The 23,505-nt window shown below is 39.8% G+C and overlaps 1 protein-coding gene across 3 annotated transcripts in view; it reads right to left on the bottom strand.

Annotated features, from left to right (window-relative positions):
* HMCN1 (hemicentin 1) overlaps positions 1-23,505 on the bottom strand; it is a 323,571-nt gene that overhangs the window by 52,213 nt on the left and 247,853 nt on the right. For all 3 annotated transcript variants that reach the window (XM_048860591.2, XM_048860590.2, XM_075131536.1), the window contains 18 exons: positions 22,484-22,687; positions 20,899-21,012; positions 19,871-20,052; positions 19,396-19,492; positions 16,516-16,677; positions 14,424-14,537; positions 14,090-14,292; positions 13,736-13,817; positions 13,502-13,633; positions 13,071-13,220; positions 11,976-12,135; positions 10,714-10,838; positions 9,412-9,595; positions 9,122-9,219; positions 8,353-8,631; positions 7,492-7,688; positions 4,720-4,801; positions 2,067-2,203 (listed from right to left, as the gene is read on the bottom strand). In XM_048860591.2, the coding sequence (XP_048716548.2) occupies positions 2,067-2,203; positions 4,720-4,801; positions 7,492-7,688; positions 8,353-8,631; positions 9,122-9,219; positions 9,412-9,595; positions 10,714-10,838; positions 11,976-12,135; positions 13,071-13,220; positions 13,502-13,633; positions 13,736-13,817; positions 14,090-14,292; positions 14,424-14,537; positions 16,516-16,677; positions 19,396-19,492; positions 19,871-20,052; positions 20,899-21,012; positions 22,484-22,687 (2,702 nt within the window). The remainder of the gene's footprint in view (positions 1-2,066; positions 2,204-4,719; positions 4,802-7,491; positions 7,689-8,352; positions 8,632-9,121; positions 9,220-9,411; positions 9,596-10,713; positions 10,839-11,975; positions 12,136-13,070; positions 13,221-13,501; positions 13,634-13,735; positions 13,818-14,089; positions 14,293-14,423; positions 14,538-16,515; positions 16,678-19,395; positions 19,493-19,870; positions 20,053-20,898; positions 21,013-22,483; positions 22,688-23,505) is intronic.

Here is a 23,505-nt window from a genome sequence, read left to right as displayed (position 1 = left end):
GTCAGACTTCCAAGATCAAAAAAAGAAAAAGATAACTGTGCCCCAGAAATATGGGAGAGCTATGCTGACATAGCTATACTCAACAATGGAAAGAGTAGCGGGGGATAAAGGAAACCCAAATCTCGTAGTTGCACTTCACATGGCAATTTTTTTAAACAGGTTTGTAAAACTTTTTACACAGGTTTGTGGACTGCATGGTTCTTTTATTAGAATGGTGTGAATGTAGTGCAGTGAGATGTTCTAAATAGCTCTGCAGACTGAAGTCCTCTATTGACCCACAAAATATGCACAGGGTAGTCAAAGCATCACCATCCTGCCAAACTAATATGCCTCAACCCTAACTTGAAGGGCTCAATTCCAGGGCTCATAGTAGGGCTGGTTAATACTTAAAAAATAATTCCCAAATGTTAATGTGAATAACTGATTATCTTTCAACACTATTCACAAAATGCCTTAATTTTTGTTTTCTGCAAACACTTGTATGAGTGATTTTTTTTCTTTTCTTTTCTTTTAAACATAAAAATGTTGACGGAAAACAAAAGCCTCAAATACTTTTGCAAATGTTTTCCAGGAAGGTACACGTCAGAAGCATTCATGTTGCCTTCTTCCAATCTCTTTCCAGCCTCCCGTTTATAAAAGCTTGTCATCCAGTAGAAATAATACCAGGTGACCTAAGTGGTCAACCACATACCACAAAGGAATAGCATCCAAAGGAATTGTGCTTATCTCAGATATAGTGACTGCAGGAGCTACTGTTGAAGTGGTGCCCTTCCTGTCACTAGATTATCCCTCAAAAGCATAATCCAGTACTCATTTAGTATCCAATATTATTTTGTTCTTTAAATTTATATTAGATAGGAGTCTTATGGATATAATTTATTTATCTCTAAAGATAATAAAAGAAACTTTCTTTCACACACAGAGGACAGTTGGAACACTCTGTGAATCCCATGAGCAGTCTCTAGTTCCAAACATTTCTTCTTTTTATTGGAACTGGACAAGTGAAGCTGGAACTGGCATCAGCTTATTTGTACTGGAACCTTTTTTGGTGCAGTCATGTCTTTGCCAGTTAAAACACTCAGGTCAGTACTGACATGGCTACCTGGCCCAAGTTCTTTGAGCTAACTCAAATTTAATGTAGAAGTATCATCCACTGTCATTGGAGGAGGGGGGGCTGACACTTGAGACATACACAGACAAAGAATGTCTGTGATCATCCTAGATGGATCACAGTGAACCAAGAGGTCATGGATGAAGTCTGGAAAGGGACCAAAGTTAAGGGAGACACGAATAACAAACTAATGGTTCACCTGGATTTACCTTTTTCTTTCTCAACAATTAAAGGGCCAATATAAAGTAAAAACCTGAAGTTGCTCAGCACAGTCTCCAGGAAACCCAACATGACATTAGACAAGGCCAAGTAGTCCACTGGGAAAGGGCTATGTGATTGAAAATCTAGGTGGCCCTACAATGGATGATGAGCAATAGAAAAGTCTCCAGTTGAACAACTCTGTTCTTGCTCCTTTGACTGAACCAATAAGGATGTGATGCCTCACTGCCATTGCATTAAATTCTGAGTCAATAGGTGCACTTGGGGCAAAACTGTGGTGATTAGCAGAGATTAAAGTAAGCTACTTATGTGGTTATTTCTCTTCAATTTAAAGAAATTTATTTCCTTTCTAAATGTTACTAGAATATGAGGATTCATAATATACCCAAAGTTAAATGTATAGTGTAGTCTTTCTCAGCTACCTTTCCTGCGAAGCCATTCAGGAGTATACCGAAGGCTTCTAGGATTGCTCAAAGGATCCAGGAGGAGCAAGGGATCCCCCTAAAGGAAAAGAGAACAAATAACAGCGGGATGGCCAGTTCATGTGGTCACTGTCTTCATGTACTTGTTTAAGTCAAGTTGTATTTGGACCAGGGCTACTCAACAACCTTCTCTTGACCTCAAGGGACCACAACTCAACTGTGCTGAAGGTGCAAGTGAGTAGAATCAGAAATTTAAGTTCAAGCCCTTTGTGCAAAGATGCAACAGATTTGTGAAAATAACATAGCAAATGTACCTGTAAAAGGTCTCCATCTTTAAGCCATGTGATCGTAGGAGGTGGCACTGCATCTGACTTGCACTCCAATATAACTTGTCTGTTCTGCAGCACAGTGAGATCCTGATGCCCACTGGTGCCAGCAATGTTAGGGGGAACTGTTTAAAAAAAAGAATAAGAAAAGCATGACAAAGATGAACTATAATTAAAATATTTCTATGGACAGAATCCCAGTGTGTAATTTTCAAACAAAGTTTTGTGATATACCAGCAGAGCAGCAGTACAATTAACTGCTTTTGCTTTTCATTGCCTATATCAGGTCTGACTTTTATCTGCAAAATATATCACCCTCATTTGACTAGCTATAACCCACTTACTAAAAATGCAGGTCACAAACCACTAACTGACAGAAATTAGTTGAAAGTCCATTCTCTGTGAAGAAACCAGCACTTAGCCAGATGAAGTCAGGATACCTCAAGCTCTGAAACCCTCTTCATCAACAGATTCAGATATGATTTGTCATTCACTGGATAAGCAAAACCTTGATTTGATAAAACTTCTTCACTGTAGGAAGAATTCATGTAGGAATTGTGCAAGTCTGCAAGAAGCAGAAGGCCGACTCATCTGTGAGACATCTTTTGTGAACTTACTTCTGCTACCATATAGTCATATAACACTGAGTTTTCTCCCTAGGGCAGAGAGGAAATTATTTTGCATTGTCTTATTCTTCGGAGACTAGATAGACAAGATCTAAGGTCTATTCTAGATCTAGAGGAGCTGACATACTGATTCAGCTGCCATTTCTTTTATTTTTTTATATAATTTGAAATGTATATTGTAAATGTGTGTGTGTGTGTGTGTGTATAAACACACACATAAACACATATATCCTGTCCTTTTTATTCCTTCTCAGTCTTATTGAAAAAGGCCAAAGGACGGACATCAATTCCTCTAACTTTCTTTGTTACTCTGATTTCCATTATAATTGCTTGTGTTTTATTTTAAAATAGCTATGTTTGCAATGTTCCATCATAATTGTGTCATGTTCTGTATAGCTACATTGTATACAAACATTAAGTAACTGCACTTGATTTAATATCCTCTTTCTGAGAGAGTGTATTGTCACTTCTGTTTTCCTGACCCTCAGTACACTGATTTATAGATTTCAAGGTCAGAAGGGACCATTGTGATCATCTAGTTTGACCTCCTGTATAACATGGGCCATAGAACTTCCTCAAAATTATTCTTAGAGCATATCTTCTAGAAAAAACATCCCATTGTGATTTAGAAATTGCCAGTGATGGAGAATCCACCACAACCACTGGTAAATTGTGTCAGTGGTTAATAATCCTCACCGTTAAAAATTGACTCCTAATTTCCAGTCTGAATTTACCTAGCTACAACATCCAGCCATTGGATTGTGTTATACTTTTGTTTGCTAGATTGAAGAGCTCATTATCAAATATTTGTTCCACATGTAGGTATTTATATACTGGGATCAATTCACCCCTTAACCTTGTTTTGGATAAGCTAAATAGATTGAACTCCTTGAGTCTTTCGCTATAAAACAGACTCTCTCATCCTCTAATCATTCTCATGGCTCTTTTCTGAAGCCTCTTCAGTTTTTCCAGAATACTTCTTGAAGTGTGAACATCAGAACTGGACATAATATTCCAGGAGTGGTCACACTGGTGGAAAAAAGAGACATAATATAACTTTTTTACTCGACTGAAGATTCACCTTAGTTAGCCCTTTGGCCAAAGTGTCACACTGGGAGCTCATATTCAGCTGATTATCCAACATGATCCCCAAGTCTTTTCCCAAGATAGAGTCTCCCATCCTGTAAGTATGGCCTGCATACTTTGTTCTTAGATGTGTGACTCTACATATTACAGTTCTGAAACACATCCTGTTTGCTTGCACCCAACTTACCAAGCATCCAGTTTGATCTGTATCAGTGACCTCTCCTCTTCATTATTTACTATTCCCTAATCTTTGTTGCTTTTGCAAACTTGATCAGTGATGATTTCTTCTTTTCTTCCAGGTCATTGTTCAAAATGTTAAATAGTATAGGGTGAAGAACTGATCCCTGCAGTACCATACTAGAAGCACATCCACTCAATGATTCTTCATTTATAGTCACATTTTGGCACCTATGAGCCATTTCTTAATCCATTTAATGTTCTAAATTGATTTTGTATCATTTTAGTCTCCTAATCAAAATGTTATGTAGTACCAAGTCAAATGCCTTATAGACGTCTAAGTACATTGCATTAATGCTATTACATTTATCTGCTAAATTTGTAATATCAGTTTCCTTTCATTTGTTTGTCCTTTTCCTTTTTTAATTTAAGTATAGTTAATTTGTAAAAGGGAAGGACTAATAACTAAAGCACCTTAAAGGGTACTGACAACTCCACTTCCTCTAAAAAAGATCTGCTTTGTTACAGAGGTCCTTACTTAGGACCTAGTCCTTGGATCTTCTGTTCTAGAAAGGAGATGACAGATGCAGTCCAAAACCAGATAAGATCACTGAAAATGGTACTCAAAGAGTTTTTTCTTTGTCAGGCATTATTCATTTGATAACTTTTTCTAGCTTTTAAAAGTAGTAGATAATGCAGTATTAGGCTTATAGTATTAAAGAATGCTTTAATTGTTTCCAAATGAAGCTTACCATGCACTCTTACTAGATATTCTTTATCGTCATCTCCCGCAGGACTAGATGCGAAACACGTATATCTTCCTGTGTCTTCCACCTAAAGGACACCCAGATAACTTTAGTAGAAACTTCAGAATATGGGACCAATTCAATTAAAACAGCAAAAGAAGTAGTGATGTTCGCAGTTGGCTTTGATAGTAGATATCGATTAAAAAACACAAGGGAAACAGAAGAAATTAAACTAGCGATTTCTGGGAGAGTAAGCAACCAGAAATATTTGAAAGCTTGTCTGTTTTATTTGGGGTAGATTGTGGCCATCAGGTCAAACCCTTTGAAGAGGTGGTGTGCATCTGCAGCATCCCAGGAAAAAAGCACCAGGGCTAATGTGCCTCGAGCAGATACATTCTCTTCTGGTCCGGCTCTCTGCAATGAACAATCCATTAGGATGGAATAGATTGTTCTCTGAATGCATCAGCCCATATAATGGGCCAGTATGGGATGGGATGGAGGGGAGGAAATGGGACTCCACTTCCTCCCCAAACTGTTCTTGGCATCTTGCTCCCTGAGAGAAGGTAGCACTAACAGTGCCTATGCTTTCCAGAGCATGGGAGCACAGACTGCTATTATGAAGAGGCCCTTTGCCTGCCTAGAAGGTTTTTGGCTCTCCCCTCTCTCTGCTCCTGCACAGCAATGCAATTACCTCTCACAATCTGGCCTTTACATAGGTAGTCTTGTAAAATGTATCCTTCTGCCCCTGAGAATTATTTGAGGTCTCAAATATTTACTAACATCTTTATATCTTCTGCTCCTCATAAATCGCTCTGTGTAAAGTCTTGGGGCGGAGATAAGGGGTTTACCATATGAGCAAGAACAAAAAATTAGTCCTCCCATGATGAACTAAAAGTTGAAGTCCAGCTGTCTTCAGAGTGATTAGGACAGGGGTGGCCAATCTGTGGCTCCGGAGCCACAGGCGGCTCTTCAGAAGTTAATGTGCAGCTCCTTGTATAGGTACTAACTCCGGGGCTGGAGCTACAGGCACCAACTTTCCAGTGCACTGGGGGGTGCTCACTGCTCAATCCCTGGCTATGCCACAGGCCCTGCCCCCACTCCACCCCTTCCTGCCCTCTCCCCTGAGCCTGCCGTGCCCTCGCTCCCCCAGAGCCTCCTGCACGTCACGAATCAGTTGATCGGGAAGCATAGGGGCCAACTTCCTCTCTGCCTGGTGGGTGCTCGACCCCTGCCCCTGGCCCCAGCTCTGCACCACCTCTTCCCGCCCCTGCACCCCATCCCCATTCCACTCCTTCCCCAAAGTCCCCACCCCACCCCGCCTTTTCCCTTTTCCCACCCCCCACCCCCATTCTACCCCCTTCCCCCAAGTCCCTGTCCCTGCCCTGCCTCTTCTCCGTCTCCTCCCCTGAGCGCTCTGTGTCCCCGCTCCTCCCCCTCCCTCCTGGAAAGTCCAAAGCGCTGCCAAAGAGCTGTTAGGTGGCGGGGGGGTGGAAAGCGCTGGGAGAGAGGGGGAGGAGTGGGGACGCGGCGTGCTTGTGCGGGGGGAGAAGGAGGCGAGGAAGGGGGAGCTTGGCTGCCGGTGGGTGCGGCGCACCCGCTCCAGCCCTGGAGCACCCACGGAGTCGGCGCCTATGTCAGGGGGTTTGGGGAGGGCTGCTGGTGGGTGGGAGATGCTGGGAGGGGGGGGATGGAGGGAGGAGCTGATGGGGGCCTGCTGACATATTGGCTCTTTGGCAATGTACATGGGTAAATTCTGGCTCCTTCTCAGGCTGACCACCCATGGATTAGGGTATGTGGTTTTAGTCTTCTAGGGTTTTTTTTAAGTCTCAGTTTAAATTGTCTGAGTTGATTTGAAATTTTTCTTGTATGGTCTTTATTAATTTCCCAGACCACTTCCTTTCCTAGTCCCTATACAAATGGTTGTAAATCCCAGTTAGCTTGCCTCTGTGGTCCATCCGTGTGTAAAACAATAGGGAAGGGATCACAGTCAATAGAAGAAAAACAAAAAAATAGACAGAAGAGCCAAAAGGTAGGGAAAAGAGGAGAAAAACAGAGAGGCAGCAGGGTAGATACAGAAATTAAGACAGAAGGGGACGATACACATCAGAGTCCCCTGTGCTGTCTGCCCTGCTGTCTCAGGAAGCTCCACTGAAGGCAGCTCGAAGGATTCTGGAATGCATTCGAGAGTAGCTGGGGCAAGAAGAGGGAAGTGCCAAATCACAGTGTTAACTATGGTATCAGTGCACCTGCAGCTGGGTCAGGGTTCAAAATGATGAGGTAGAAAGTGAAAAATACCTTGTCCAGCTGCAACTGCAGGGGCAATTTTGCATAGGCAGAAGGTCATTATCCAGTTTAGTATTTGGCCAGTCAAACTGATTAACTCTCCTACTCCAGGGAAAACTCTCCTACTCCGTGTTGCAGGTTCATTAATCACCGCAAGTTGTCAGGACCTTGGCTTTACACCAATAGAGGGATGGTACAGCGTCTCTTAGCATTATGCTGGCTTATAGTTTAAAGACTACAGCTATGTCTACAAATGAGGGGTGTTAATTTCCTGTCTGGGTAGCCATACTCATGCTAGCTCTCATCAAGCTAGTGCAAGGATAAATAGCAGCGTAGCTACGGTAGCATTGGTGGTGGCAGTGGAGGCACAACTGAGCACAAACCTGCCTGAAATCAGACTGCAGACATAGTGTGCCATGAAACTGGGGATCAGCCCAGCTCTGCAAGCCAGTCCAGGGTTTGCAAAGCCAAGCTTCATTTCCATGTGTCAGTCACCTGAGCACTGGCTATTCGAAGGACCTCTCCTCCTCTCAGGATGTGAACATTGTCATTCTGTGGGAGTGGGCGCCCATCCTTCATCCATGTGATTTTGGGGGCTGGGATGCCAATAGACATACAAAAAAGCTCCAGTAGGTGGTTAACAACCACAGATATCTCTTCTGGTTTATCAGATCCATTGATATGAGGGGGCTCTGCAGGAAGGAAAGACAATTCATGTTCTTGACTAACATAAAAATTCAGATTTATAAAACATGATGGGCAACCAAATGGTTAGAGTGGTAGATTCCAGATTGATGTATTTTATTCCTCTCAGTCACCAACTCCCTGTGTGACATAGATCAACTCACATGAGTTCTCTTCGCCTCAGGTTAGCAACATAAGCGAAGTATAATCATATTTTCCTCTGTAAGATGGGTGTTGTGAGACTAAATTAGTATGTGTAAAGTGTTTTCAGATCCTTGGGTAGAATACACAATACAGTACAAGAGAATTTGTATTAGATCTTCAGTTGCTGTAAATCAGTATAACCTCGTCAAGCTATGCCAGTTTACACCAGCTGATTATCTAGCCCATTGAATTTAATTTCTGTTACACCAAAGTTACCCAGTTAAAGCAAATTATTCTGTACATCAATATGCTGATTTATATTTAGCATGTTGCTGTTACCTGTAAATCTCAAATACCAACATACAAATTTTCACCATGTCCACTCAAAGGTAAATTCCATTCCTTTAATCCTACTATCTCATGAGCACTACTTCCTGAAAATGTTCTAAATTTCTAAAGACTTTTAAATGATTGTCTCTATTTTAGGCATACTTTTGCATCTTGTCTGAATGTAAAATTAACACTTACCCAACACTTTCAGGGTAAAGTGCTTGCTGACTTCCCCTGCTTCATTGGATGCTATACAGGTAAATCTGCCTGTGTCATCAGTCTCCGTCGTTGAAATGTGAAGGACCATTCCTTGATTACTTATAGTAAGATGGGTTCCAAGATTTAGGGATTGTCCATTTTTAAGCCATAACATATTGGGGATGGGGGTGCCATCAGTAAAGCACATCATAGAAGTTGGATTGCCTTTTACTATAGTCACTTCCTCTGTTTCTCCTGCTTTGTCCATGCTTGGTGGTACTGCAGAGAAAAAGATATGATAATTATGGAATACCCTCAAACACTAATTCTTAATATAAAATAAATGCCCTGTTAAGCAATTAAATTTTCTAGGTTTCTTACACTTGTGGTTAGTGTGTTTGTGTGTGTGGGTTACAATTCAAGTAGAAATAATACACCACATTTATTCAATGAAGAAAAATCTACAACACATTATCTGAGCTAAAAAAAGTAAAAAGGGTTTAAAGTTCAACTCCTCTTACCTTACAAAAATGTTAGCAAAATTTAAAGTTTCCATATAAAGCATCTGCCAAATATGTACTTAGTAAAGTCTTCAATCTTGTGTTGGTAAGAAAATAAATAGAATTCGTCCTCTGAGAGGCAAAATCTCAATGTTCTCAATTATCCAGATAGTTTCAATCAGGGGAAGATTTCTACCCTTCTACGGTTATACTTAGAAAATTAACTACATAATGCAACTTCTTTCACTTAATATCATAAAGAAACTTACCATAAACTTGAAGATTATAGTGTTTATTGTCCACTCCAGCTCTGTTAGATGCTACACAAGTGTACACACCAACATCGGACACCTGAGCTCTCACAATTCTGAAAAGAACACAGCTGCAGTTATCTTACCCACGGCTACCACATGGAATATATTGCTCCACTTTGACTATGACAGAGTATGATTACAGAGGGCCAAATTCTACCCTGGCCTACACCAATTTCAGCACAGTTGCATTAGGGTTAACTGAGGGCAGAATTTAGCTTAGATACCTTAAATAACTGAACACTCACCTGAGAATCTGTCCAGCTGACAACAACCTAATCTGGGATGAGATAGAGAGAGGAAGTCCATTCTTAAGCCAGTTTATTTGTGGTGGTGGGGTGCCAACAGCAGTACATTCAATATTTATGGAGGCATCCTGTATGGCAGTTAGCTTCTCTGCTTCCTCTTTATTATTAGCTATTGCTGGCGGAACTAAATTAAATAACAGGTGAATAAGAGGGGTGTTAAAATTGGCTGTTCAAAATTATTCCTGTTCTAACCATAGCTCACCTTATCCTGAACTGCAAGATGTTACAGATATTGCTATTCTAACCAAAAAAAGAATCTCACATGAAACATTCCCACAGGATTCAGCAAGAACAGCGTGTCCAAACTTGGCAGCCAACAGACCTTCTGATATTAGTAACTGTGGGTCACAACTAACTTACATAAACATTTACATTTTAAAAAATCAAGTGCACATAGTACTGTTTACTTGATTAGATTAACAGAAATTGCTTGCAGACTTCACTATGATTGATCACATTTGTCCCCACAGGTACATGGTGCCATATTTTCTCACTAAGATGTTTTTATTCATTATGAAGGACTGTACCCGTTGGCCCTACCCACACAAATAGTCCTGTTGGGCCTGATTCTTCCCAGTCCTGCTCCTGGGGTAGTCATTCACTCCTGTGCCAAATGAGTGTAAAATACTCCCAAAAGCAGAATTCTCTGTTCACTCACACAACTGGTAGCCCTGACACCCATTTTTACAGGTGTAAATGGCTACACACTGTGCTAGGCAGAGGACGATTAGTCTTACTGTCCTCAATTGTGACGTTAAATCAGGAGGATCTGGTACAAAATTATTTCAGATTATTGTTTGGATTAATTTAAATCCCGAGTAAAACAAAGTTTAAAACCTGTTTCACTTCTGCATGACTCTAATTTTAAGAGGGCATAATTTGACTCAGATCAACAGAACTAAGATGGTGTAAAACTGGAGTAATGAAGTGTTCAATTAGGCCCATACAGTGTCTTTCTCCACAAAAAAAAAAGGCATTTTGGGTGGATTTGTTTTGTTATGGAATATACCATAGGAATTGATTTCTGTTTATCCCAAAATTTATTACTCAGCAATGGTTTCAATCATTTTGGTCCTCTGCAGTATGTTATGTTGAACACACTATGATATCTACATCAATAAACTACACATGAATATAGATACATAAGATTACATAGGCAGTCACTTCTTGGCCCTATCATGTGAGTGGTAACAAAGTCAGGATAATAGGTCAGACTTCAGTTTGTCACATTTTAAAACTCACCATATACATTCAAGTTGAAAATTCGATCTTCTTCTCCTGCAGGATTAGTAGCCACACAAGTGTATTTTCCCATATCAGATGTGAGCACTCCGAAAATGTTTAAGGTGCTGCCATCTGGAGTCACTCTATAAAAAAGGTCATAGAATACAATGAGTTTGTTTGCCAGGTTGTAAGAACAAGTAAATGAACAGCTAGTGTGTACATTTCAATCAAGTTACTTCCCCACACGCTTTCTATGGAAATTCAGTACTTGTGGCACTTTACAGACTAAGAAATTTATTTGAGCTTAAGCTGTCATGAGCTACAGCTCACTTCATCGGATGCATTCGGCTGCTACTCTGAAATTCATGGAATTTCAGTTATAAATCTATTACTCTGTTCAAAATTTTAGCTCCCAGAGAAATTTGTTTTTAAATCTATTTTTATGAACTTATTTCATAAAATTCTGGTTTAAGGATTGAGCTGTTTTATCTTCCATTTGGATTCAGTTCCATCCTAACTGCAGTCAAAATGTGTCCATCATTCTCAGAGTATTTTTACATACAGCTCCCACCTCAAACCTCATCTGATAGGAACAACTATTTAAATGAGAACCTTAGGGATATTATGTGCCAATCTCTGAAATACTTAAAAGATAGAATCATAGAAGATTAGGGTTGGAAGAGTTCTCAGGAGGTCATCTAGTCCAACCCCTGTTCAACGCAGGACCAACCCCAACTAAATCAAAGTAAAATAAAAATAAAATGTAAAAATACAAACTTTGAGTAAGATATCATGTCACTTTCCCAGATTTGTGTATCTAGTTGTATAGGCCATTGGGGGTACTCTAAGTTGTGCCTCTGGATTGGACCTGATATCCCCACAATTGCAAAGACATAAAGATGGCTTACAAGCAACATTTGTGCCTCCCTATACCCTGAACTGCATCAGCACCAAACAGCTTGTTCTAAGGGTCTGGTACGTGTCTCACAAATCATGTGTGTATTAGATCTACCTTGTGTATAGTGAAGTAGGCAGAAGAGAGGGTAAACAACATCTGTAACACTATTTGGTTAGCTAGATGTATTATGTAAAACAAAACAGATAAGCAACAAATCTACATAAAATTAACAAAATATCTTAGAATTATAGAAATTAAGGACAGAAAAGATCAATGTCACTTACTAAAGTAAGATTGTTCGGGCTCATAGTTTTATAATTCTTCTGCCTATGCCTTGAGGAGGTTATAGACTGAGAGAACACAGGGTTTTATTTTTACTTGCCTTATTCTTTGTGAATCATTGCTGGTAACTGGGTTTCCATCTTTAAGCCACTGAATAGCAGGTCTGGGAATTCCTTTGGCATTGCAGACAAGCCGGATACTTTCCCCAAGGAGGACGCTGACTTCACTTGGCATTTCAGATCCAACGATATTTGGAGGAACTTTTGGAAGAGGGGGTCAAATTCTAACCAGTTAAACTGGGGTAAACTAGGAGTAACTCCATTATTTCAATGGAGTTTCTCCCATTAGATCAAATTAACAGGGTATGCGTATATTCCTCCTGTTGGGATGTTTACAAAGGTGACTAGAAAAATCAACTTCATAATCCTTCCAGTGTGTATAGTAACCTGTTCATGTTCAGCAGATTGATAATAGATAATGCTACCTTTAGCATGTATTATAGCAATGCAAATAAAATCTATTGGATACCCTGATGCAGCAAACACTTAAGCACATACTTAACTCTGAACATGTGAGTACCTCCAATGAAGTTCACAGGATTACTCACACACTGAAAGTTAAGCACATGTTCAAATGCTTAGCATCCCTGGTGACGGTGACACATTACTCAGTCCTAACCATTATTCCGTTACTCCACTGAGTTTTTTTTTTCATAAAGATCATGTGTCACAGTTTTCCTTTATAACCTCCTTTTGGCATCAAACATCACCTGGCAAAAGAGCCATAGCATACCGTTGCTCCTGAAATTCTTTCGGGCTCCACAATGTTCTACTCACATTTTGATTCGTGTAGCATTAGTGTCCAGTGTGATGGAGCCAGTTGCTGTGATCAGCAACAACCATATGGAAACACAATGCAATATAGCAAATAAACCTATTATTTTCAAACTGCAGTATAATCAGACGCAGAGAATATTCTTTTGCATACCAATTTCTGAATGACATTGTAGCAAGGTTTTGTTATCCTTATTTTTTGCTATTAGTTGCCTGATAGAAATAATGGGACTGATTCTTCACTCCGTTATACCAGTTTTATATAGGTAGATCATCTTCATTGTCTTCAGTGGACTTAATACCAGTTTTATGCCAGTGTAAGTAGCCAGTATGATTCTGTATAGTGCACACACATACTGTACCTTGAATGGAAAGGATGTAACTCTTCTGCACTTTTCCTTCTACGTTTGAGGCAATGCAAGTGTAGTTTCCACTATCTGAATGCTGAGAGCGAGCAATCTGCAGCTTGCTTCCTCCAGACAAAATATGTATTTCAAGTGAGTCAGAGTTTTCTGAAAACACACAGATAAGAAAGAGTTGATTAGTATTAGAACTAGTCAGAAACAGCAAACACGTTTTGTGAAAAAAATTCATCAACATATCAAAAATTTTAAAAGATTTCATCCCGCTCTAGTTCATATAAGGGGTATTAATATGGGGAAGAGGGAGGAGAAACAAGAGAATATGACCCTCAAAACAGCACAGGAAAGACACACTATGATCTATTATAGGAAAGAAAACGGGGGGGGGGGAGGAGAGGGAGGAGAGTGAAACCAGGAAGGAAAAACATTACCTAGATGCTTCCCATTCTTTAGCCATATTAGTGTTGGTGGAGGAATTCCAGTAGCATCACATGCAAAGGTGACAGGGTTACTGATTGTTTCATTGATCCAGTCTTGTTCAGGGCCTTCTATACTTGGTGGCACTATTAAATAGAACAGCAGCCGCATAAATAACGTAGTCACCAAATTCCTCAGTAAACTGACTTTGGTTCAATTCTACTTTAGATAACGTGGTATATGCTCACCATAAACATTAAGATGGAAATTTTTATCATCTCGCCCTGCAATGTTTATGGCTTTACACACATACTGGCCAGTGTCAGACACCTAAAATGGAAAAAGAATTTTTATGTACTGGATCAATTTTCCTGAAGGTAACAGTAGACTTTTTAACACTAGAATTCACTAGTGGCCATGGGCTCTGCTATAGTTAGACTTTAAAAAGGCTCTGCCATTTGTAATCAGAACTTGATTCAAAGCTCATTGAATTTAACGGGAAGACTCCCACTGACTTCAATGGTCATTGGTCAGACCTATAAAGAGCAAAAATAACTGGTCAACAATAGTGACAAGGTGTGCATTAAACTAATTTAGTATACCTCAGCACTCTTGATTTGTAGCATTTGTCCATCTGCTAGCATCTTTATGTTTGCAGACTCTGTGATCATGCGTCCATTCTTGTACCATGTGATAACAGGTGGTGGGACTGCATTGGACTCACACTCTAAGGTCACTGGGATTCCCACTCTCACAGTCACCACTACAAGAGATGCTCCACTGTGGTCTTTAATATTCGGGGGGACTGGAGAAAAAGTTAAAAGAATTATTTTCTTCCTTGTTCTGTGCGGGGTGGGGAATCAACCTAAGGAAAAATGGAAGATGTCCTCATTTCGTGGTAATAAATATTATTTAATATGATAGTGAAAAACAAACCATAAACAGTAAGGAAACTCTTTTTCTTGCTTTCTCCAGCTTGGTTTCTGGCTATACAAATGTATTCACCACCATCTGAGAGTCTGGCTCGAGAAATTTGCAGAGTCCGACCACCTAAAGTGATCCAAAGAGAGAAAGTTAGCTAAAATGACTTCTAGATTTATTCTATAGTTATTGTATTAATCTCAAATGAAATTTTGCAATGACGTTTTCTACGAACTGCAATTTAGGCACTAGATTAGCATAAGATTCTAAAGAGCACCACCGCTCTTGCTGACTAGCGCTGCCTAACACTTAGAGAAATGTCCTTAGTGAATTACAATTATTGGGTGCAATTCTCGGCTGGTGTAAATGGGTGAAACACCACCGAAGTCAATGGAGCTTTCACTAGAGAATTTGGCCCATTAATACTCTTCTTCACCCTCTTTTCCTTCGCAGCTACTTCCTCCCTCCTAACACAATCATGGCCTTTCCACTTAGCTCCCCCACAAGCCCTTCCTTCCTTTACTGGTCTAACATGACTTCCCTCGTTTGTGGACTAGTTTTGTCCAGATATCTGCCCATAGGCCACAGGCCTGCATCCCAGCTGCCAGTAAGTAAATTACATGTCAGTTATTTCCCATACACCTACAAACATCCACCCCAGACAATCCATCTCCAGCATGTCAAGTTGGAACCCATAGCAGGGAATTGGGTTCCATTAGGATCTCTAGTTTTCAGCATCAAAAGTGGAGGATTGGGTGTAGGTCAGGGTGGTTTCCTGACATGATTCCTGTGACAAATAGGGCAACTTCCTATAATATCCTTGAAAACCCTTACTGTATTAAGCTTATGTATTATTGTGGGTCAGGATTGCATGTAAACTCTCGAGGGGGGAAATGTGACAGATGAGAGACCTGGGAGTTCAAAAGACTATACAGAAAATGTGCCAGACATGTATGGACTTTTGGCTAGGGAAAAGTTAATGCAAAATTCCCCAACTCCAGTTATGCAAAAACACAATCTTTTGAAACTACACCCTCAGGAGAGGGTCATTGTCTGCTGGTTACCAGTTACAGAAAATCAAGGTCAAAGGCCCAAGCTGTATAAAGAGATGGCTGACCTGCCCAAGCTTGGTTTGGGTTCCAGATCAAAGAGAGATGAATGTGTAACCATCAGAGCCCTAAGCTGGAGTTGAGGGTAACCTCTCATAAGCTTTTTAGCATGCATGCAGGGTATTTTATTGTTTTAATATTTTTCTCTGTAATGCTTTTACTTTAAGAAAAAGCATGCTTGCTTAAAGAAGTTGTTTGGTAACTTATAGCTATAGGCAATACACTGGTCATAGCCCTCAGAGAGATACTGTCCTTTTAAGCAGTCTGGCTTGCTGGGGATATCACAGCATAAGGCAAGGAGCTGTGCATCCTTAAATTCCCCAGTCAGGAGGGAGTGAGACATGGGTCTCTTCCCAAGAGAGGTTACAAGTGGGAGCCAGAAGCGTAAAGCGGGTGCCCTTGATGGACCACAGAGGGGGAATACAGGTGCAGTTACCCTGGAATTGTGACAATTCCTACTCCACTTACTCCCAAATAGATGCTCCCAGCCCTTATTGTCTAAGGTCCCTGCAGTACCTTTGGCCTAGAAACCCTTAGGAAATAATGAATTCCCCCTGGGAATTACCAAGGTTCTTAAGGGTTGAGTTGAGGGGCCAGTTCCCACTGAAGTAAGTGATAGGGTGGTTGTTTTTTTGCCATGTAGACAAATGGGATTTGGATTGGTTGACAAAGTGACTGCCTCAATCAATCATCATTCCTTTGAAACAGTCTGTGCTATATGAGCTGTCCAACAGTCTGATCCACACCAACACAAACAGTTGTTTGTTCCAATCCTTCCAGTCTGAGTGTTTCTTTTAATAGTGACCCCATTCAAAATCAAAACAGAGAGATTCTAAAATATTTTAACTGTAGGAGGCCAGATTTATTACTTGTATAACTCCACTTAATGGAGCTACACCCGGAGTAAGTTTGGCTCCATACATTTTGCTGTCATATTTATCTACAGAAAAGGAAAGGATGAGACCCCAGAATTTACAGAAACAGCAGCTATTCCTCACCAGGCACAATGAGAGTGTTAGTATTCAAGCTGATAGGTTTTCCATTCTTGAGCCAGCTGAGATCGGGAGGTGGGAAGCCAGTGACCTCGCAGGTCAAGGAGATAAAATTATTCACCACCACAGTCAAATTCTCAAAATTAGTACCAACAACACTCGGAGGAACTGCAGAAAGAAATACAGTAATAGAACATACCGCAGTGTCAGCAAACAATCCTCCCAAAGACCCTCAAATACTAAAACAAAGCTGAGTTGCTGAGTGCTGTCAAATGGCTGAGTTAAAAACATCTCTCACATCCCATGCACTGATCCTCAGCTTTCTACAAGTATCTGGAAATACTGTGATTAAAGCCAATCCTGCTCTCATCCCCTTTTCTACAATTCACTAAAGCCTTATCAATGTACCCACAGTTTGTTCCCTGTATGGGAAGTGAGTAATTCCAGATTCAGGAATTTTAAAGCAAATCATTTCTCAGGACATTTGCTCTGTAATATAAAGCTGACTAAGTTGGAGTTTACCTTGTCAGGGTGAACAGGAGGACTATACATCTTTTTGCTGATTTTGTATTTTTATTCCTGTTCTTTCTGCAATATTTTCTTTTTCATTACTGAGAAACCCCAAAAAGATTCCTTCAGAATAGGGTTTTTTCCCTCCTTTCATGTCCAGACAGGTCTGATTTATAACTGGTCAGTTGTGCAGTTTAAAATACTGCTATGTGTGTGTGGGGGGGGGGGCCTTCCCAATCACAAATTAATTTAAAGACAAAATAGTTCAAAATTTGGTCGTACTCTGCATTTGCACTTTAAAACAAAATATTTGTAAATATATTCCTCTCATTGAGATCTGAATTCAGGATTCCATGTTTCTTCTGCAGAGCTGATACCAACAACTCTGAAAGAAATGCAGGAGAGAGTTACTGGCTTTCTTTTGGGTGGTATAGCCATTGCAGGGAACACAGATTCTTGATCTTAGAACACGGCAAAAGGATGTGATCAAATGTTCTGGGTCATATCCGCCAGTTACTCTCCAGATGTTTTGTGTCATTTCAGTGACACAAAGCAGTGGTTATTAAGTCAGGTTTATGGCTGTTTTGTGACACGGAAGAGGCATACAGCAACCAGAGTCAACTAGTGAATCTGGCTTATAGTTTTAAAATTTAAATATGTGGGTCCTGTGTGGTCAATACATTCGTCCAACATGAGTATAAAATTCTACCACTAGTGTAAGTGGAGAATTGCATGTACACCATGTGTACATTGTCATTATCCACAGATATTTGAAAGTCTTGAAGTTCAGAGATCAGGTTTACAAACAAATGTTTGAAAATCAGGATAGCAAAAGAACATTGTAGTTTAAAAACAAAACCTGGACTCAGAAAGTCCAGAAATACTCTGTTAAAGTTCCAACAGCAGTCTTGGGATGTGATCCCAATGGAAAGTCTGCCATTGACTTCAGCTACCTTTGAATCACGTCCTTAACTGTGCCTTGAAATGGAAGAAACCCACTAATTGCCACATGAAAGAAATTTATGCAACATATATGGATTAGATTAAAATAGGCTTTTTTTTGTAAAACTGAAATTCCCATACCCTTTACAGGAGAATAATGGGCTGATCTTGTGAAGGCATATAGATTACTAGGGTCTGTGATTGTATTCAGGGAAGACATGGATAAAGTTGATACATCTTATCTGATGTGTTGAACAAAGTGGGTTATCGAACGGATAAGGGGTTGTGTGTGGATCATATGCAGAAGGTTATGTTATATGCTGAGATCTCTGAACCATACCATGATGGAAAATGTGGATGTAGTCTCCAGTGTCTACTTGGTAGGTGTACAAGGTCATAACCCAGTATGAAGTTTTCTATGATATAGTGTATAAGGCAGGTCTTTAGCCCACAGCTGAAAGTTAGAAGGAGGAGTGGACATTGGTCAGAAGTAAAGGGGTAGAGTCAAAGTTAGTGCTGAAATCTTAACTGAATATGTCCTTTTTGCAGCTTTTAGTTTTTTAAAATAGAAAATGTTCTAATTTCCTGACTGCACTTACATTTGTTTTATACTCGTCAGTCTGAAAATCCCATCTTTCCAACTTTATTTTATTCCAACAATATCATGCTAATGTTATTTTAAATGGAGTTATGAATATTGTAACTCTATTTCAGCAAAATATTTGTCCTCGGAATTTTTTGGGGGGGTTTAAGAGAAGAAAAGTAAGTTTCTATTCCCGATTATTTTTAAACATTATTTTTCGTTTAATTAAAATGTTAATTTTCAAAATTAATTTTCTTGAAAAATGTTATTTAATAAAAGAATCACAAAACATGTTATTACCCTATATCCTTGCAAATAAACAAATCCCTCTAATTCAAATGTGACAGTCAATAAAAAGACACTGCCTTTCACATAAGACAATAAAGATTTTTATATTGGTGCAATTGGCTTCAGTACAGTGGTCCCACTCATGGCCTAGTGCATCACTCCAGAAGCTTTATTTGAGGGCTTAAGTGGGATTTAAATATTGCAGAGACATTGTGCAAGTCCTCTGCAGAGGAGTGAATTTCACCTATATAGAAATATATATGGTAGCAGTGAGCTGGCGCCACAGAGTATCAGCAATACTAAGTTCTCCATTCAGCACGGTACTTACATATGCTCTTACCATTACGCACATGGTCTCATTGACCTTAAGGGCACTACCTAAATGCTGGAAGTAAGGCACGTGCTTAATAAGTGCCTTGCTGAAATTAGTGAGTTTAAACTAATGCAGAATCTGCAGACTGTTTACTTGCAATTGAAATATAAGCCACATGAGCAGTAACGCAGCATTAATTTCCTTTATTTGAAAAGGGAACAATCAGCATCTTAGGAATTAGTAATCTTACCATGAACATTAAGGTTAAAATACTTTTTGGCACTTCCGGCTATGTTCTCCACAACACAGACATACCTGCCGGTATCTGTTATTTGGGAATTTAGGATCTAAAAGAGAAAACAGGCTTCAGTAGAACGAATACGAGGTCATTTACAATTAAAACTGCAAGATATGTATTGCTGATGTATTAGTATTATAGGGATAACAATAACCAGTATCATGAATAGGTTAGCCTAGGGCAGTATGCACTCCTGCTACCCACACAGTACCTGCTCTACCAACCTGCGTGTTTCAATTGCCAGGACAGTCGGCATCTTTCACATTTATTTCTAATTTTGTAGTAATTTAATGAAATCCTCTTAAATGATTTAAAAATAAAGGCCTAATTCTCCACAGCATTTCACCATTTTAATGCCTGTGTAAAGAACAGAGCTGAGAATCAGGCCTATCTTTTTAACGGTTCTACCAACACCTTCCACTTTTACCTGTAACATCCTTCCACCAGATAAAGACTTGTGGTGGTCGTCTTCTGCTAGGAGCTGGCCATCTTTTTGCCAAGTTATGCTTGGAGCAGGGCTGCCAGTCGCCACACATTCCATCACTGTGGTCTTGTTCACAAGCACAGTGACCTCTTCAGGCTCATCAGCGCCGTTAATGGATGGTGGCACTACATAGCATGCAAAGCGGAACAAGGAGATTGCTATATAATACCATATAAGCAGTGATTTCTTTGTGAAATTGCCAGAGGAATAGAGTCACATATAGATCTTGAATTTGCAGGTTAAGGTAAAGAGAACTTCACAGTTAATTAGGGAACAATAATAAAATCCCAAGATAAAATACAGCACCAGATCCTCAGCTGGCATAAAGCAGCATAGCTCCAGGGACTGCAATGGAGCTATGGCTATTTACACCAGCCAGGGATCTGGTTCAGAATGGAGAAGAGGGGAAAATTAATTTTCCTGTTGTGAAGTTGAGTTTTTAGAGCCAGGACAAAGGAGGATTTCCCAGTCATTCCCCTCATCCTATTAATGAATCACTGGTTTTAGCAGTTTTGGAGTTGGAAAAAAACTGAGTACACTCAAAGCCAAGGCAAGAAGCACAAAGATTTCCTAAAAAAAGAACAGGAGTACTTGTGGCACCTTAGAGACTAACAAATTTATTAGAGCATAAGCTTTCATGGGCTACAGAGTATGTCTCTGACTGGATCATACAAGACTTAGACTTTGAAGCCATCCAACCCAACTTATGGAACAGTCCTACAGACTGTTAGGAGTAACTTCAATACAATTATATAGAAATGATCAAAAATCTATAGAATTAAATGCCAATTATATAGAATTCTATAGCAGAGATATATATTTTTATTACCTTTTATATGATCTTACTGAGCTATTCTATATAATGCAATCATTCTCTATTAATTTCGGCAGGACTTTTCCTTTAGGGTCTTTTGCAATAAAAAGTGAATTTGGAATTTTTAAAAATAGAAAATAATGCAACATTAGCTCACAGAGCACTTGGACATCATATTGAATGGAATCTTCTCCAGCGTCATTTACAGCCACACATGTATATCTCCCAGCATCTTCTGCCTGAGCCCGTGGAATCTGTAACACTCTACCTCCTGGAGGAAAAACACATTCAAAATTTAAATCTAAAATCAAGTGATTTCCATCACTCAAACACGCCACATTCCTCTGGAGACCTGAGTCAATGAAGTCATGAATGACTGGGGGCAAAGAGCTGGGGATGTAATTTTCTCCCCATTGGTTTGTCTTGAATGATCACTTTCAGTTCTGGACTAACATAAAGCTTTTTGTTTCATAGTTGCTTTCTCTACATCCAGCTTGGTTTTAGTTGGAGGTTCATAATAAAATGTTGGCAAAGAATTAATTCCATTGGAAGGAATCTACATTCTTTGGAGACATATCAGCAACAGAGCTGTTGATCAATCTAGAAGTGAAACTTTCCACAGTGAGCTAATAGAAAACTTTGTAATTGACTCCATTGGGGAAAGTATACCGAACTGTAGAATATTTGCTCTTTGGTTAACTATGTATGACTAGAAATTTTCGCTCTCAGTGCTCAGTTATATATGGTTTTACTCTTTGACTTTCTTCTTTATTTAAAATATTATCCTTTAACAAATTGGTGCAATTCCCTCTCTGCTCAGAGAAGAGAACAAATGTTGGAAATAATACAGATCCAGATTATGGCTGGCCTCTGAACAGATAAGCAAAGATGGGGAGGGCACAAGGAGTCTTCCCACCCATATGCTGTACCGCCACCCACTGTACCGCCACCAGATAAAACTGCTGTGCTAAGTGCAGGAAGTACTCCCTACTAGTGCTCCCTGGAGCACGAGCTTCTCCAAAGGGATGGGTAGCAGAAGGCCATGGGCCTGATGCCAACCTGTCTGCATGAGGCAGCGGAGCTGATTGGCTAGGCAAGGAAGTGCATTCTGAAGCCTCTGAAGGGGTGCTGCAGCAAAGTGTGCATGAAAGAGCTCTGGGACACATTGTATCATTCAGACAAAATCCCTTTTGGAGCTTCCTCTGGGATGATGTGTTTCTGCACAGCCCCTTACTCAAGGCTGTAGCGAAAGGGCACAATCAAGCCCACAGAATATGAACAAATCACCTATTTGTGCAGGGTTCCATAGGGACTGTTCCATTTTAGGGTTTCCATGGCTCTCAGCTTCAATGGAGAAATGTTACTACTCCAAATGTGATTGTTTTGTTAAAGTGAAACACATAAGGAAATGTAACAACAACAGTGGATTGTAGGTGTTGTTCAATGTCTCTGATGCATATTCACCCATATCTGTCAATCAGCATGTAATAGCTGAATGTCCATATTCACAATCAGTTAAGGGATTATACTTTAAATAAAGAGGGTGAAAAATCAAAAGCATATATAAAGTCTGAGCACTGGGTGTGAAAATTTCCACTCAAGAAAAAATGCATTGAGAAGGATGCACATCCAAAATTATTAGTAAATTGAGAACTTTGAAGATGAAAAATGTAATTGCTATATAAGTGCTAAGTATTATCATTATTTATTAAGCTCATCAGGTGATCCATTAAAATACCCACCTGGCAATATCAGTACTTTATCACTGGAGCTCAGAGGGTAGCCATCTTTATACCAGGTGAGAACAGGAGGGGGCATAGCATTGGTCTCACAATACAAAGAAAGAGGATTGTTCACAATCACATCTTTGGTTTCTCCACCTCTGCCTGTATCTACTGTGTTACCAACTTCCCATGCTCTGCGAGGTTTTTGGAACCTAGGAGGAACTACATTCAGAGAGAAAGAAGAGGTATAGAAGTTAGGATTTTATAGCAGAAATCCATATTTGGACAATCTAGTAACAAAAAAATACTGGAGTTGTTAAATAGCATCTTTGAGCTACACGACAAATAAGCATCCTAAATTAGATCCCATCACATCAGTCATGTACTCCATGCATGAAAATCCCAACGCCCAGCAGCAGTGTGAACTTGGTCATGCAAATAACTTAAGCACTACCGATTAATGTACTGGGCACTTCCTGTAGGTTAATGATTGACTAAATAGGAAGAACTGATTAAAAAAAAAAAAAGCCAGGAGAGGACACTACTTCAAGTTAACTGGAAGGTGTTTAGGACAAATATTGTGTTTATCCAAGATTTTCATAAGTGACTAGTGATTCTGGATGTCCAACCTGAGACATCTCAAAGGCACCTGATTTCTTAAGAAAAAGAATTTTTAGAAGTGCCTTATTATTTTACCCATCATCACTGCCCTTATAGCTAGTGTGAGCAAATTAATAGGTTTTCTTTTTCCTGCAACCTTTGTTCAGGCAAAACTTCCTGTGAAATAAAATTTGGTGAACTATGACACAAGAAATCAACCTAACTGCCAGAGCATAGTCCAGTGGCTAGCACGCAGGCATGGGAATGAGGAGAGCTCATCTCTAGATGTAGCTCTGCCAACCACTAGCTGTATGGCCTTGGGTAAGTCACTTAACTATCAGTGCTCATCCTCCCCATCTGTAAATGGAAATATTTGACACTTTCCTTTCTTTGTAAATAGATTTCAGATTTATAGATGAAAAGTACCAAGTATGTTTTCT

This window comes from Caretta caretta, chromosome 8 (assembly GCF_965140235.1).
Source record: "Caretta caretta isolate rCarCar2 chromosome 8, rCarCar1.hap1, whole genome shotgun sequence".
Lineage (NCBI taxonomy): Eukaryota > Metazoa > Chordata > Testudines > Cheloniidae > Caretta > Caretta caretta.
This window is presented reverse-complemented; position numbering and strand designations above follow the sequence as displayed.